General features: G+C 41.0%; 1 protein-coding gene across 4 annotated transcripts in view; it reads left to right on the forward strand.

Moving 5' to 3' along the window:
* The window catches only part of ralgps2 (Ral GEF with PH domain and SH3 binding motif 2), a 113,685-nt gene that overhangs the window by 45,009 nt on the left and 52,415 nt on the right, over positions 1–16,261 (forward strand). For all 4 annotated transcript variants that reach the window (XM_059340950.1, XM_059340953.1, XM_059340951.1 and 1 more), the window contains exons 6-9: positions 2,664–2,747; positions 8,578–8,667; positions 8,768–8,860; positions 13,712–13,838. In XM_059340950.1, the coding sequence (XP_059196933.1) occupies positions 2,664–2,747; positions 8,578–8,667; positions 8,768–8,860; positions 13,712–13,838 (394 nt within the window). The remainder of the gene's footprint in view (positions 1–2,663; positions 2,748–8,577; positions 8,668–8,767; positions 8,861–13,711; positions 13,839–16,261) is intronic.

Below are 16,261 nucleotides of genomic sequence, written 5' to 3' on the forward strand. Positions count from 1 at the left end.
TTAATTAACTGACCAGCCAGAGTTGAGCTTAGTTTTCCTTGACAGCCTTCATGTTAGCTGTATCTACCTAAACAGTGCAGATACAGTCTGCCCTTTAATGAAAATGCTGCTCAGCCAGACCAGCATGTGGAAATGACGGGCTGTCTGTGGCTTGGCTGAGCAGGCGTTTTTACTGCGCTCTTTTACTGCAGCATTTAAAAACCCTCTCTTTACCCGAGCAGCCTCGTCAAAAGCCTTTCTACAAAGACTCAACCATTGTCGGAGTTTTTAAAGTGTTGCCTGAGTGTGAAATGAGACTATAAAGGAAAAAAGAAATATAAAGGAAATGAAGTCCTAATTGTTTCTGGAGAGGCTGGGGATCACTTCCCTGCTGCTTAAACGCCCATGAGGCACTGGCATCGGATATTACACAACAGCCGAGGAACAATAGAGCATGAATTACACAAAGCCTCAACTCCAAGCTTAGCATGATGGACAGATGGATGGGGGGGTTAGATTAGAAGACAGACCCAGGTGGTCCAGGACTGAAGGGTCAGCGTAGCTTGTTGAAATGTTGCGGTCTTGGTGAGCGAGTGAGACGTAGGAGCGTCTGTGGGCCGTTTCTCGGGTGCACCGCCTACCTGGGTGGCAAGGTGGTGGTACACAAACACATCCACCTCCCACGAACTATGGAGCGTCTTTGTTTAAGACTCATCACCAGTGTTGTGTGAAAACTGAAGAGGAGAATGATTGACATGACGTCAGAAGGAAGGGAATGGCTTATTTAAAAAGGACAGATGTTAAATAAACGATGAGCTCTCCTCGGTGAGGCGGGCTAGTGTCTCCCTCTGATTTTGCGACAGGGACAACATTCTTGTCCTCAGAGGAGGCTCCACACAGACTTGTAAACCTTGTGGGAAGATCCTGTTAGGTCTTATTCAATGTTGTTTTTTTATCCCTTCATCTCCTCTCCGTTCTCCTTTTTTCCTCTCCTCGTATCCTCATCCTGACTCAGGCAACATTGGCCCCGAGGCATCACCTCACCCACGCATGAATGTCTGCTTTTAACATCTGTATTTGATATGTTGCTTCTTTTACCCCCGCCGGCTGCCTCCAACCACTTAGAGACTCACCCTTGCATGAACAGGGCTCCTCTTTGCAAGGTCCTGATGCGGTCCAGGTCCAGGTCAGGGAGTTAGGTAGAGGTTGCTGCTTCCAGACAGTCAATCTCACAGGGAGGGGGTAACATGTGGGGGAGCTGTAGCCTGATTCAGCTGTTCATATTGTGGCCCAAGTCAGCCGGGCTGGCAGGGATTAGGAGGAGAGCTTGCACAACATTTTTCCTACTGTTACGTCAGTGTCCCTGGCCTGTGGACAGCCTGCGGGGGCCAAAGGAGGGTCTGGGTTCCCCTTGCAGTGTCTGTGTGGTCTGCGTCTTTCACCTCATCACTGAGGACAGCAGCAGAGGCCAAACAGAGTCCAGCATGGTACTCTGGAAGAAATGAATGTTTGTGTGTTGTTGGATTTTTTTTTTTTTTCTGTGTTCACGTTCCAAAATCACCGCCCTTTTTTAAACACTGTAATTAAAGTACTATCCGCACTGCTGCTGCCACAGCTGCTGCTACTTTGTAAGCGCAGCAATAATAGACATGCAAAAATGATTAATTGATTAGAAGATAAACATAACATGAATATACAACAATTTCCGTCAGTGAATAAAGTAAAGAAATCAAACCCTGATTGCATTTGGTGGTTAGTTTGGTTAAACATACGATAGGCTGTACTATTCCCTGCCTAAAGGATATCTACACCGGCAAACAAAATAATATTTGGAAGACCGTCACTTTGGTCTCTGGTCACATGTGATAGACATTTGCTTTCATTATACAAATGTACTTTTTATATCATAGAACGACAAAATGTGGAGACAAGCAACAACAACAACAACAACCAGTGTCTGTAATGGAGTTTTCATTGTTTACATTCTTAGCAAAATGCATTGTTTGTGTCTACAATGCTGCCCTTAAGGTATAACAAACATTCATGCGTCTCCAACCCTATAGAACATTTGCAAAGCTTGTTTTTAAATCAACATTGTTTTCATGGGCTTGCGGTTTGTGTCTTCATGTCGGCCTTTGTACTTTTTACATTGCATTACCACCCTCTGCAGCTGTACCACATGATCCCAGTGTTCATGTTGTGCACTTACATTAAAATGTGGGTGTTCCAGGGCATGACTAATTATCACTTGTGTTGTTAGTTACACCTTTGGTTTTCCTGCTCTGGCAACTTAAAATGTCCACTGTTAGAAAAGTTTTAAAGTTTTAAAGCCTGATTCCTTGAATTCCCAATCAGCGGACGGCTTGGCTGAGCATTGGAAAAGTTTTGATCAGTATTGAATTTCATACTGAGACAGAGAGTGTTTCAGCATAGCTTCTCGTTTTTGTTTTTACAGTCATCCATCAATCTTTCACTGGATCTCGTCCTCAGCTTCCCTCTAATTCTTCCCCCTCATCTGCTTTTCTCTCCTATCATTTCCTGCTCTCTGCTTGCTCTCCACTTCCCACTGAGCGACCTGACAGGACTGTTTAGTACATTCAATAAAATACAGTTGTGTACAAAAATATACTTGCTGCTGCTCAGTGCACAATAGCACTTTTCGCTGATTGTTTGTATGTTTTCAGGAGCTGTCGAGCTGCGGCTGGAACAAGAAGGAGAAGCACATCTCTGCTCCAAATGTCGTGGCCTTCACTCGCAGGTTCAACCAGGTGAGATGCACAGTTATGTCACAATCAGTGCTGCCTCGGGTCTCTCACAAAATGAGAGAGAAAACAGTCCCTGTTGCAGCGTTAAAGATTTATGAGCCTTGGTCATTTCGGAATGGAGAGATTACAGCTCCTCTTTCCATCCTGTCCTCTGCCTACATCCTCCGAGCACTAAATCATCACCGGGCTCTCCCTGAGGTGGCTGTTTTCAAAGCCCTTCTTGTCATGGCAGCGCCTAATAATCTCCTGTCTCCTCCCTGCTAGTCTTATACAACATAAATAGTCCCCAGGTGAAACCAGTCTGACGGAAGGTAGTTTAATTTGTCCTCAACTGGTCCTTGGTTCTGTCACTTATAAAGTTATTAATGCGCTCCTGCATGTCGGTGCAGCACGTGTGGAAACTTTTCCAAATGTATGCAGGAGAGTGTACGGCATGCTCCCCCAGTGCCCTGTGAAATCACCAAGAGGAAGTTGTGGGTAATGATCTAAGGGGCAGCCATGCCCTTTAATCCCCTTCCAGTGTTATTGCCAGGCTTCTTTAAGACCCACTCCACTGCCCTCCAGTATAAATATGAGATGATCTAACAAGAATGTGTTGCTGTGGAAACTTCCTCATGTATATCACATCCCAAACGGTGATTCAAGATGTTAGCTGCACACATTTTGGCTGCTGGGAGCCAAGGAAAATGAGCTTTTTGCATAATGGGACTTGGATTGGGAGGGCAGAGAGTCCCAGAAAGCTCCTTAGAATGTGCCGAGGCCATATTCCTTTTCCTTCAGGATGTGTTTTGTTGGCACAGCGCTCTGGGAGCCAGTGGAGCAGAAGAGAACGGGCCAGTCTATTCAGCAGGATGTGAAGAGAGAATAATTCAGAATCCATTATAATCAGTGTGCTCTGCTATGTCTTTGTGGGTTTTGTACAGGGAAATATTAGGAGCTCGCATACAGTAGTCAGAAAGCAAATGTTTTTGTTCCGAGATCATTACAGCAATAATGGCAATAGACTATATTCTTAACAGAAAGGAAGACCTATAGAAGACGACACATTTCTGGCGCCCAGAAAATATGCTAAACCTTTGACTTGAAAATCATTATATCTTGCAAATGTAATGGTCTGCCTCCAATGAATGGGTGAGAGCTGCTGCTCAGTGGGCAGCTGGCACAGCTCTAAAACTAAGTGTGACGGTAATGCCACACACACCCATACCCACATGTGCGCACAACTATACTTGGAAACATAGACTGTATATAAAATAATGGACGTGGTGACCATGACGTCACCCATTAGTTTGTGGTCTGCCCTTTGGAAGTTCACCGTTACACTCTTAGCCATCTTGTTTCCGATATGGGGAGCAGACCATATTTGGACTGTGGAGGAGGAGAGGGATCTGATCACTGACTACAGCCTCTCTACACCTCAACCTGACTGAGAGAAGCTGCTGCTAATTCATGTTAACATACATAAATGTATGTTACTTACCTCAGGAAACTGAACAGTGACTCCTTGGAGTGTCTGTTAGTCCAACCAAACACTGAACAAGACATTTTTAATGAACAAAACATTCAAATAAACTCATTTAATTAAGTGAAAATACAGTGAAAAGGTCAAAGATATGAGACCAAACCGGTAAACCTCCTTTTTAATATCTATATAACATTATATATAACTTTTTTTTTTTTTTTTTTTTTTTTAAAGATGATTTTTTTTGGCATTTTACATGCTTTATTGAAAGCGAGAGACAGATAGAAAGGGGGTGACAGAGGGGAGGACATGCGGTAAAGGGAGCTCAGGCCGGATTCAAACCCGGCTCCACCGCAGCGAGGACTGTAGCCTCTATACATGGGGCGCCTGTGTAACCCACTTCGCTACGGACCACCCCTATATAACTTTATTGACACGTTGCCGTGGATACGCATTGTTCTGCTTCTCTCCTGATGACGGTTCGCCTTGTTAGTGACCTGTCAATCAAAGGTAGCCCCGCCCCAAATCATATGATTCTTTATCTTCTATTTTCTTCTAAATGGTGCCATTATTTGATCTATTAACATTAAATTGTCTTGAAGAAGATTTTTTACTAGTGATTGAGACCATAGTGTTGTCCTAAAAAACATTTTCTGAGGTAATAAATCAAGTGAGAAGTTTTCTCATTTTGCATTGAAATAAATGGGCAGAAATGTTTTTGCAGCCAAATTTAGAACCCCCTGCTGGAATTTTTGGTAGAATGCAGCTTAAGGTACTTCCTGGTTTGCCTTAATGCTCAGACCTGGAGGTTGCAGCCTGCTTGACAATCACTATGTGTTATACTGACAGTGGCCGGATTGGAAATGAACCTATCAATTAACCCTGTTCTAAGATAAGCATCAGCTTAATGTCTAAAGTGCAATTGCAACACTTTAAAGGGGAAGCAACATTAACTGATCCCAGCCCATTGTTGGTGGAACAGCATGTGGGTCATTCTTTACACAGGTCTGTAAATTCAGTTTCTAGAGTTGCACAGACGTCAGCACATCAGGGGTCAGCTTGAGTCTGTGAGTCAGCTGTAGTCCCCATCGTCTTTGGCCAGATCTTCATCTCCATCCCATCCCTTCCTCCCCTCAGGCCATTAAAGGGGTTGATCCACAGCTATGAGCTTGTGGCTGGATCCATCTGCTTCACTTATTTATGATTATTGAAGCACTGGGGCCTCACAGCTCCATCTGGAGGCCTTGATACACTCATAAACACAGCTCCAAGAAGACATGATCTTTGCTTCAGGACATAATATGAGATCTGTAAAGACAAGACGGCCCCCGTACTGCCAAAAACCCTGACTCAGTCACACATACACACTTGTGAATGCACCTATGTAGAGCACTGCCATCCTGAGTGATGTCATTACTGTGCAGTTTTCGAGGCCAAGGCTGTCGAGGACACAGGCTCTGTAATGAGCCCCGGTTGTATAACGATTTGGACAGACACGCTTTGTCCAAATTGACCTCACATATCAAGTTAGACCACTGAGGAAACTAAATGTGAAGCTGCAGCATGTTTTGCTCCCAGATTGGAATCACATTTTACAGTCAATGGAAACTCCTGTCTACTGTAAACTGATGGCGGAAGGAAGATGTGACAATATTTATAAGAGGTTTTTTCTTTCTTTAGAGAGCTGCTAATTCACATGAGGTCATTTTTTTTCCAAGGATAGAGATGCAAATTAAAGTAGAAGCCAACTGTAACAGGGTGAACCATCTATGACCTTAGTCAGACTGCCAGCCAAAAAAAAAATCCAGATTGTATCCCTCCAGGTTGATTTTTAGAAAGTCAGCAACAAGGGCCAAAGAGCCTGGCTCGTTCTAAAACTGGCAAGCGACTTATCATCATCAAATGTTCCCACTAGTCCTCTCTGTACATAGCACCACACTTCTGGCTTCAAAATGATGCTGTCAGTGATCCCCCAGCGATGCTGCCACCTTAGCGAGGCAACAGGTTTGATGCAACATCAGTGGCTGCAGTGGTGAAATTACTATTTATCAGACAACAAATGAGACATATTAGCTAGCTAGTGCACCCAACTGTCCGTCCACCTTACACTGCTGGAAGACTGCTTTGCTGGGAGGAGATTGGATGAAGCTGTGGGGTTAGGGTTAGGATTCTCTCTCCATCACTGCACTGCAAAAAAGAAAAGTTGGGTGAACTCAAAATTTCAAGGCAACAAACTTCAATAAAATTTTTAGTTGGACAATTAAACTCAATATTTTAAGTTTTGTTTTTGAGTTTGCTCAACTCTGAATTCAGATTTTTGTCAACTCAACTGTAAGTTGTACTAACTTATAATTTTACATTGTAATAACTTTTAATCCTTACTTCTGCTAACTTCTGCAATGTGCTGAATTGGCACGATTGTAACGCCGCTATATGTCAGCTAATGTTGCGACCACAATTTTGAGTTAGCATTGATACGCTAACGGTTACTCTTGTAGCTGTAACAAGCAGCGCCGCTAGCATCAGTTAGCCGCTAGCATCAGTTAGCCGCTAGCTTTCGCTAATGACCGAATTTCACCGCTTTCCCGCATTTCACAACAAAGAAATAAGAGTTAGCAGAACTGTTGTCCCTTGTTGTGAACCCCAACTTAAAGATATAAGTAACAACAACTCACCAACTTGTTTTTGAGCAGACAACTGGCTTCCTTTGTTGTGCTAACTTACATTATTGCCCTAAATATCAATAATTTATATTTCCAAGTTAAACCAACTTAAATCACTGTTTTAGGCCAAAAAATACAAGTTGGCTTTTTTGCAGTGTGGCAGCAGCCTAAATGCTGCCGCTGCGGCCACCAGCACTCTGTTGGGCTTCTTTCTGTGAACAGTGAAGCATGAAAGCTTGGTTAAATTAGCAAGAGACCAGCAGACAGCTGATTTGTCCTCCCATGTTTTCATTCTACACTAGTTACAGAAAATTAGCCCAACAAAGTTGTTACTAACCTGGTTATAACGCTGTGCTTTCCTAAGCTGTGATAAGTTGGTGGATGAAAGATCATGTTTTTTAAATGACTAATTTGTCGAGACATGACCAATTTCAATGGTCATGTCTCAACACCCAAATCCTCTGCATCTTCTCTCCATCATTCTCCCACCTTGTTTATATCCTTGTTCATGAAGTGGTTAAAAAATTCAACCCATATGTCTCTGTTTCCTGGAGATCCAGTACCTGCAGAGTGTGAGTGTGTGTGTGTGTGAGTAACATGTGTTTATAAGAGAAGACTGAGTGAATATTTGGGTGAATTTATCTCTTCACTCCTCAGCTCCTCAGCTCTTCTCTGAAACAAAAACAAGTCTAGGGGCTCTTTCCAGGAAAAAGTAGGCAAATCCAGCTGTAGGTTAGAATTGGTGCACGTCAAGAATGTAGAAAAGCATGGAGACACACACACACACTTTAAATTATAGAAGCACACCTATCGGTCTTTGGCGCGAATGGAGGAATGTTGACCACATCGGCGAATCGTCAATTAATCAAGCAAAGAGAAGAACGGGCGCAAAGCATAGCAAGCAAATAATTCAGAAAGAGATAAAAGTCGTTAAAAGAGATGGTCAGTCAGTCTGCCTGGGACGGTCTTATCAGAACACAATGTGCAGACAGCTGTGGCCCTCCGAGCCCTGCAGTGTTGAGGCTAACTTCCCCTCCCATTACCTCCTCTCTTCTCCTTTTCCTCTTTCCATTCGCTCTCTCCCTAGAGCCTTAACACTGATTGATTCACTGACTTGTGTGTGTGTGTGTGTGTGTGTGTGTGTGTGTGTCTGTGTGTGTGTGTGTGTGTAATCAGAACTTTGGCTTACCAGCGTTCCCCCCAAAGAGACAGATTTCCGACATCACTCTTGGTCTGGCCGAGTACTCTAAACGCATACACACACACACCTCCTCTCTCTCGGTTGACATATTAGGAGTTATGGTGTGTATCTGTTGTGTAATCAGTTGGAATCAGACAGATTTTCCTCCGAAGCGCTTGTTTTTCCTCAAGAGCTGTTTTCTAATCGACTCTAATGGAGCATTCCCGTTAGCGGTCTGCCCTGTGCTCTCCTGCTCCACATTGTACTGGTCTCAGCCCAGAGTTGTCATGACTGTCTGCAGGCCTTGGCTCTGGACTGAAAGACTGGGGGTTTTTAACAAGGCAGAACTGTCTGTCTTTAAATACACCTGAGACTCCCATTGTGCTTTGGAGAGTAAACACAGGAGAGATAAAGTTTTCTGTGTAATCAGTTTTGCAGCATCTCGGCTCTGTTTTTGGTGAGTTTGTGAGTGTTGCTTGGTGCCCTAACATTGGTTTTCTGTGCTTTTTCCCCCTTTTTTTTTCCTAGACGAGTTTCTGGGTGGTACGAGAGATCCTCCATGCGCAGAAGTTGAAGATCAGAGCTGAAGTACTGAGTCTGTACATCCGCACTGCCAAGGTACACACATCCACGTGACACTGATGTTCTATCCTTATGAATGTTTGCATTGCCAACCCATTGACTTCATTTATGCTCTTTGTGCTTTAACTTTGAATAGAAACTGTGTGAAATGAACAACCTTCATGCGGTCATGGCTGTGGTGTCAGCGTTACAAAGTGCCCCCATCTTCAGGCTCACCAAAACATGGGCGGTGAGTATATTTACCTTCCTTTGAAGGCGAGTCTGGTTTATTAGCAGAGTGCTGTCAATAAACTGGGATGTCACGCAGATCTGTACCAAAACACAGGACACATAAACCAAGACTAGTAAAAATAGCACACAAGTGACATGACACCATGAATGGCAGAGTTCAGGAAGAATAAATAAATGAAGAGGATTATTGACTTAACTTTAAACACACCCTTTTTCATTAAATAAAATAAGAATATAACAAATAAAAGCCTTAAACAAGGAATGATTTGTTCTTCTCAAAGTGAGTTCTGTGGCACTCTGTCAGGGTGTCCCTCAAAATTTTTCCGACTAAATGTATGAATAGTAATAGTAGTTTGTTGTGATTTGCATTCATTCTATTTATTTGACTTCTTTCATTCAGCCATTAGTTTTCCACAAACTAGTCCAAGTCCAAGGCTAGTTGTTCTTTTTTTTAGGCATATAATTTTAAATTGGATATTTTTTAAATATAATATATTTTTATATATTTTGTAATGTATATACAACACTGCAAAAATCTTAGGCAGGTGAGAAAAATGGCTAGAAGAATTGATTTTTTTCTTCTGTTCACTCACTTTGCATTTTGTTAATTAATAAAAAATAAACTATAAACATTTCTATATTTGAAAGCATTCTTATTTTACAGCATTTGCTCACACCTGCACAGTACTGTATATCATTTTACTTAATTTCTTATTATTTTTTAATCAAAATGTATGTTTAATTCATGTTTAATTGAACCTATGGCTAACACTTTACAATAACAACTAAATAATGTTTATAGATGGTTTATAAACCAATTATTAACATTTACAAAGTGCTATACATATTTAATCTTTAAATGTTTTCAACCAATTTCTTAAAGGTATATGAATCATTTCAAAAATCATTAACATACTTAATATGGTGTTAAAAATGTTTAAATGAGTGCAACTAAAACTATTAATAAACTATTAATTATATTTAATTGTTTGTTAATGGTAAAGTAACTATAAACTTACATTAATATACCATCTATTTGCCATTTATAAATGATTTGGTTAGTTAAACATTAATAAATTGTGTTACCAACCTATGTTTGCAATAAGAGTGAAACATTTTCTTTCACTTTGAGTGTGAATGCTTTGAATACTTAGGTGTGTAAAAATAGGCACCATCAAGTTATATTAAAAGTATATTCTGTATCTTGTAAGGAGTCCTTGGCTGTAAAAAAAGATGAAGAACCCCGGTCTATTCTGAGATTTGTTCTTGCAGTTGTTGTGATGACTCAGCACCGTCACACAGATGTCGGCAGATTTAGAGTGGGAACATTTTGAAGACGTAATTCATTTGTAGAAACTTTTTATGTAGGAAATAATGCATCAGTATCCATTTTAAAAACGTGTGAGGGATTACCTATCTGTCTCAGTGTTCTCATTGAAGATGTAGAGCTTACATAATGGCGTGATGATGCTCTGATGTAATGGTGGAAACTTCTTATTCTCGGCCCCACAAAACCACAGGAGATTCCTTTAGGCAGTCAGCAAATGCTGTTGCTGGCCAGGACATAGCTCACCTGCCTCTTAGAAGGCAGAAGGGCACACACACACACACACACACACACACACACACACACACACACACACACACACACACACACTAGTGGTTTTCTGCTATTGTCACAACCTATAAAGTTCTAATGTCAGCATCGGCTGCACTATGGTCTGATGGTTTAACACTGCTCCTGCTGCTTTGGTCCACAAACTAACTACTCTGCAGTGCAGCCACCCTGCAGGAGTAGATGTCAGATTTGTAGTTTGTACAAATGGACAAACAGACATACAAGAGTGTGCAAACAAACAGCCTGTCTTTATAGAAAGATGCATGCCTCTGTGGCCGCTTCATTAAAACAAGCAACCAGTGTCGTGGCAATTTTGACAACTGCACTAAGTTAATGGGTGAGCTGGCCAAACACAAAGCACTCAATACTCTGTTCAGCAAGTTTTATTAGCACATTTGTGTTCCATACACCGCACAATCCCGAATGGCTCTTTTACAGTACAACAAAGTCCCATACACCGCTCGACTTATGACTGTTGCACTTTTCAGCATTGGCTTTTCAGCAAGACTCAATGCGGCCCTATCTTTCTCCCCTATACATCACATCAGGACAGAGCCCACTGGTCTACATGTTCCCCTCTCTCATGGTGTTATCAGAGTTAAGTTCACAGTTTGAGTTCCCACAATGCCTTGCGTCTTGAATATCAAGTAGGTCGCCGCATACTTCATATCCCACCATGCAGGAAACACCAAATTTCCTTCACATCAGCTAGAGAGTAGAGATTTTATTCTGACGTTGACAGCTTCTAATTGTAGTAAACTATTACCAGGTATTTCACTTTGTTAACAAATTAGCAGCCAATAAAACATGTAATTATTGGAACAGTCTTAAAATGTTTACAAGACTAACTTCAGCAACATGCCTTTATTTATTTAAGTTGGTAGAAGGGTGAGTAAAAGTTTTGGCTGCGAAATATAACACAAAATTGATGGTTTGTCACTAGATTAACAATTAACCAAAAGCCAGCATTCACACTGAACACTGTACTAGATTTCACTTATTAATAAGAGCACAGTATTTCTTTGGTTTGGCTGATGGGCCACATCGGGATAAACACAATTAAATGCTCATTCTACCACTTAAACCACACCACTAGAACACTTTGAAGTTTCTTTAAATAATTAGCGTGATCCACGCAATGCAATCCAAATGAACCACTCTTCACAGTGGCAGAAAATACGTCACTTTGGAAGCTGGTTATTTTTCTCCTTTAAAACAGTGGTGAGGAACACCAGAAGCAAATGCCAGGCATCGAGTTTTCATTAAAACAAAATTACAACTGGTGTTTAACTGCATGCCAAATTAACCACAGTACACAAGGCCAAAGTGCCTCCTAAGTTACCATATGACCAGCTGCTGACAAGAAATGTAGCATTTAAAATGCTATATTTTTCGGCGCAGTGCTCACTCCAAATTAAACGCACAGTGGCTGCATTACATCACTTCCAGCTAACTTCACAGAGAGCAGTAAGGGCAGAACAGCATCGCCAATTTGTTTCAACCAAATATTCTCTGGTCTAGCTCAGCTAAAAACAAATTTTAATTTTAATTTGTCAGTGGAAGAAAAAGCAGGATTTCTTCAGCAGCCGAATAAAGAGGGAAAGCCCAGTGTGATAATCCTTGTCTGTCAGATGATTTGGTTAAATGTGGTGTGAATCACCTGTACATTTGACTTTAGCAGTTTTGATAACAGACTCACTACTGTCCTGCTGACCACAGACTATTGCACCGTTATGGACTCACAGTGGATCGCTCTGAATGGATATTTGGTGTTATTTTTGGCTTTAAAGAAACTAGTGCAGTGCACGTAGGAAGTATGTACTTGTATAGTGGGAGATTAAGTAGATTTTTCAATACTGGCCAAATGAGGTTGTGTGTGAGAGTGGGATGTACAATGAGGTGTAATACTCTTTACTCTACCCAATTAGCTGATATACTATATTACATGTAAGTATCTCATATCAAATGATTATGGGCATTACGCTAAGCAACATGAATGTCATCACTGAATTACATAGTAATGCAACATAAGATGTGAATAAAGCTAAATCTCCGCTTAGCATGCTAATCATGAATAACAGAGTTTGCATATTACATGCAGACCACTACAACGTCTGCAACTCCATAAAACACTTAATTTCCTTAGGTACGAACACCATCCAGCACATACACATTGAACATTGATATTCGCTGGAAACTATTCGAATAGTATTGGAAAATCGAACCTTGTAGCGCACTTTAAAACTCCTAAAGACAGGTAGGCTAAGTAGACTTCCAGATGAGATGAGTCAGGGTGGAAATCCAGAGTGAGTTGTGTTACTGACCAGGTGTAGGCCTATCACACAATGGGGCGGAGCTCCCCTAAAAGGCGTCCAAACCTAAATAATGATATTTTGAAAAATGATGATGTACACTTTTGTGCCATGCGCAAGCCACATACGAAATCTTAGGCCAGTCTGAGTAACGATCAGCGAGATATGCCCTAGCGCAGTAGTTCTCAACCTTTTGGAGTCGCGACCACCAATTTAGCATGCATGTTGTCCGCGACCCCCGCTCACTGAACAGAATCTCACACGCAGAAAGGACTCAAATTTACCACAAAATGAGAAAAAATGACCACAATTTGACCAAAAAAGACATAAAATTACCAAAAACAGTAAACAAAATGACCAAAAAAGACACAAATTGACCACAAAATTATCAAAAAAGACATGGAATGACCAAAAAAGACACAAAATGACCAAAAAAAAGACACAATATGACCAAAGAAAGACACAAAACGACCAGAAAAGACACAATATGACCAAAAAACACACAAAATGACCAAAAAAACACACAATATGACCAAAGAAAGACACAAAATGACTAAAAATAAAACACACAATGACCCAAAAAAGACATGAAATGACCAAAAAAGACTGAAACACATTAACACATGAACACTGACTTCCAAAATGATTTGGCGACCCCCAGAAATCATCTCGCGACCCCAATTGGGGTCGGGACCCCAAGGTTGAGAATAGCTGCCCTAGACACACATCCACACACGCACATACAGACACTTTCTTGCTTTTATTTCTAGATTATTTTTTGGAGTGTGGCGGAAGACTAGTGCAGTTGAATCATGCCATTGTGTTTCTTCAAGCTTCTATGTCTTACTAACCAACTGTAGCTGTCTATTTCTATTAAACACCACTGTTCTCTCTTTTCCTTTTCCTCTCTGCCTCACAGTTACTGAGTCGGAAGGACAAGACCATGTTTGATCGTCTTGACTACCTGATGTCCAAAGAAGACAACTATAAACGTCTGAGAGACCACATAAGCAACCAGAGCATGGTCTCCTGTATACCATACTTAGGTAAGAAACACAAACATACACAACATGACCTTTAACCCTCCTGGGCTCCTTTTTCACCCCAAATCATTTTCATCATACCATTAATATAGGTTAACTTTTATAGCATTGCTTGAACTTTTCAGCATGTGTGCCCCTCTGCATCCTTTATAGATAATATACATTTCCATATGACTTTTTTTTTGCTGTCATCTAAAAATGTGCAATGCTTTCAAAGTTTTCAAGTTTTACTTAAACTTTACATAACCTACTCTGTGCATTCACATCAAGACTTAAACTTTTTTATCTCTTGAAATGAAGCCTAATTTTGTATATTTGACTCAAATTGACCAATAATAATGAAAAAAAATATGAAAATTATATATCAATTTGTTGGTCATGAGTAGCCTTTATATGAGAAAAAAAAAGTTGTTAATAATTTTTTTCTACATGTCCTAAAACCAGTCTACCAGGACTACACAAGGGTTAAAGGATGCACTAGGATCCTTATCTTTACGGGCTGTTTACGGACCACGGGTTAATCTCAGGACAAATTGTCAGAGTTTTATGTAACAAAGTGCTCCTGCCTGTGTGTCTGGAGCCGTTATTTCATGGATTGTTCAGTGCCACAGTCATCACGTTTAATCGTCTGTTGTTCAGTTTTTCTGTCTTCTCAGTAAGCCGCTTGTTTCCACTGCAGCCTCTAAATTTCACTCTGTCATCCGTTTCCTTGGTTTTCATTTTGGAGTGGAGGAAAGTCCATCATAAATTTTGCTGCTCCGTTATGAAACATGTTGAAGTAGCTGGAACAAACACATGAATCGGATGGGGGGGGGTTATATTTCTCGGTCCTTTCCTTAAATATTTATCCCTGCAGTATGACATCACACAGAAATCCCTGATGAGTTTTTCAAGGAAAGAGTGGGCACACGTGTGAGGCTTTATTGCAGTACTGTTTGTTCTTGTTTTGACTAGATGATGACTTTGATGTTTTATGCAGTCATGGTAATTCCTCGTACCATCACGCTCACATCGTGTCTGCTGCTGTGCGATTCAAACTTAAGAGGCTCAAGTACTCGCAAACAAACACGGACACAAACAGAGAGCTGAAGAGTCTGTTTGTCGTTAAAGAAACTTTTAAACACTCATTTTCCCCATCGCACTTCGTCACGGAAGTCTGGAAGCAATGATAGACCCCGAGACAAATGTGAGGCTAATGCTGTGAAAGCGTACGTGTTTGCCAGTTTGACTGTATGTCCTCATTGTGTGTGTGTATGTGAATAAGTAGGGAAGACTTTCCGTCTGGTCAGCATTTCAGCGATGCGTGACTAGTTGGTCTTTCTTTGGGTGGAGTCTGTTTGAGTTGTGAGCTGTTGTACGTGTGAGTGGGACGGTGTCTCCTATACAGTCGGAGCCCGTCAATGACGCGTGTGGCCGTGTGATGTGTGACCAGTTGGCTGTCCTCGGGCCTGAGTTGAGCCAAGTTGGCACACGGGAGGGAAATCGCCATTCTCTTGTTCTCGGACGCTCTCTTCCATCATAAATCCAGCAGATCCCTCCACCAGAGGGGAAAGTGGGATTGAATGAGTGGGAGACTGAAAGCCGCACTGCTTGTTCCAGAGCATCACTCCCAACATAAGTGCTGGGTGTGTGTGTGTCAAGGTTATTATAGCTAACAAAAACTAGAATTGAAGAGATTTGATTGATTGAGAGTTTTTAAAGAAACGATAACTAACCGAAACTGTATTTTGTGGTTACAAAACGAACTAAAACGACTAAAATTATAGTGAAAATGTCCTTAGTTTTCTTTTTTGTCAACTTTTTTCATTCATAATTCAGTGTTTCTATTTGAACATGCAACACATGGTAAATATGTTTACTGAGACTGGGATGTCGACACTAGAACCAAAATTCAAAACACCCAGAACTGTAAGAGTTAATAACCTTATTGGGGCTGAGATGGATAAACCAAAGGAAATGAAGGCAAAATTTATTATGACCTCTTTGAATCACGCACCCAACATATAGCCCAATACAAAAAAACTAAAACTAACACTAAAACTAATAAAAACTAAACTAAAACTAAGCATTTTCAAACAATAAAAACTAAACTAAAACTAGAAAATTCCCTCTAAAAACTAACTAAAACTAACTGAATTTGAAAACAAAAATTCACAACAAAATTAAAACTAAAACTAATGAAAAATCCAAAACTATTCTAACCTTGGTGTGTGTAATGGTTGAACTTGGGTTGGGGGTTTCTGCTGAGGGTTTTGTACACGTGTTTACCTCTCTGGTCACTAAACAGAAGACCTGTTGAAGCTCCAATTAAAGCCCCAACCTCGACACAAGCAACACAGCAGAGGGCTAAAATTACCACGTGTGTTTTTTGTTCATGCTAAACACACCACAGGAGGATTAACCTCTAGTGTACAAAGTGTGCAAAC

This window comes from Centropristis striata, chromosome 9 (genome assembly GCF_030273125.1).
Source record: "Centropristis striata isolate RG_2023a ecotype Rhode Island chromosome 9, C.striata_1.0, whole genome shotgun sequence".
Classification (NCBI taxonomy): Eukaryota; Metazoa; Chordata; class Actinopteri; order Perciformes; family Serranidae; genus Centropristis; species Centropristis striata.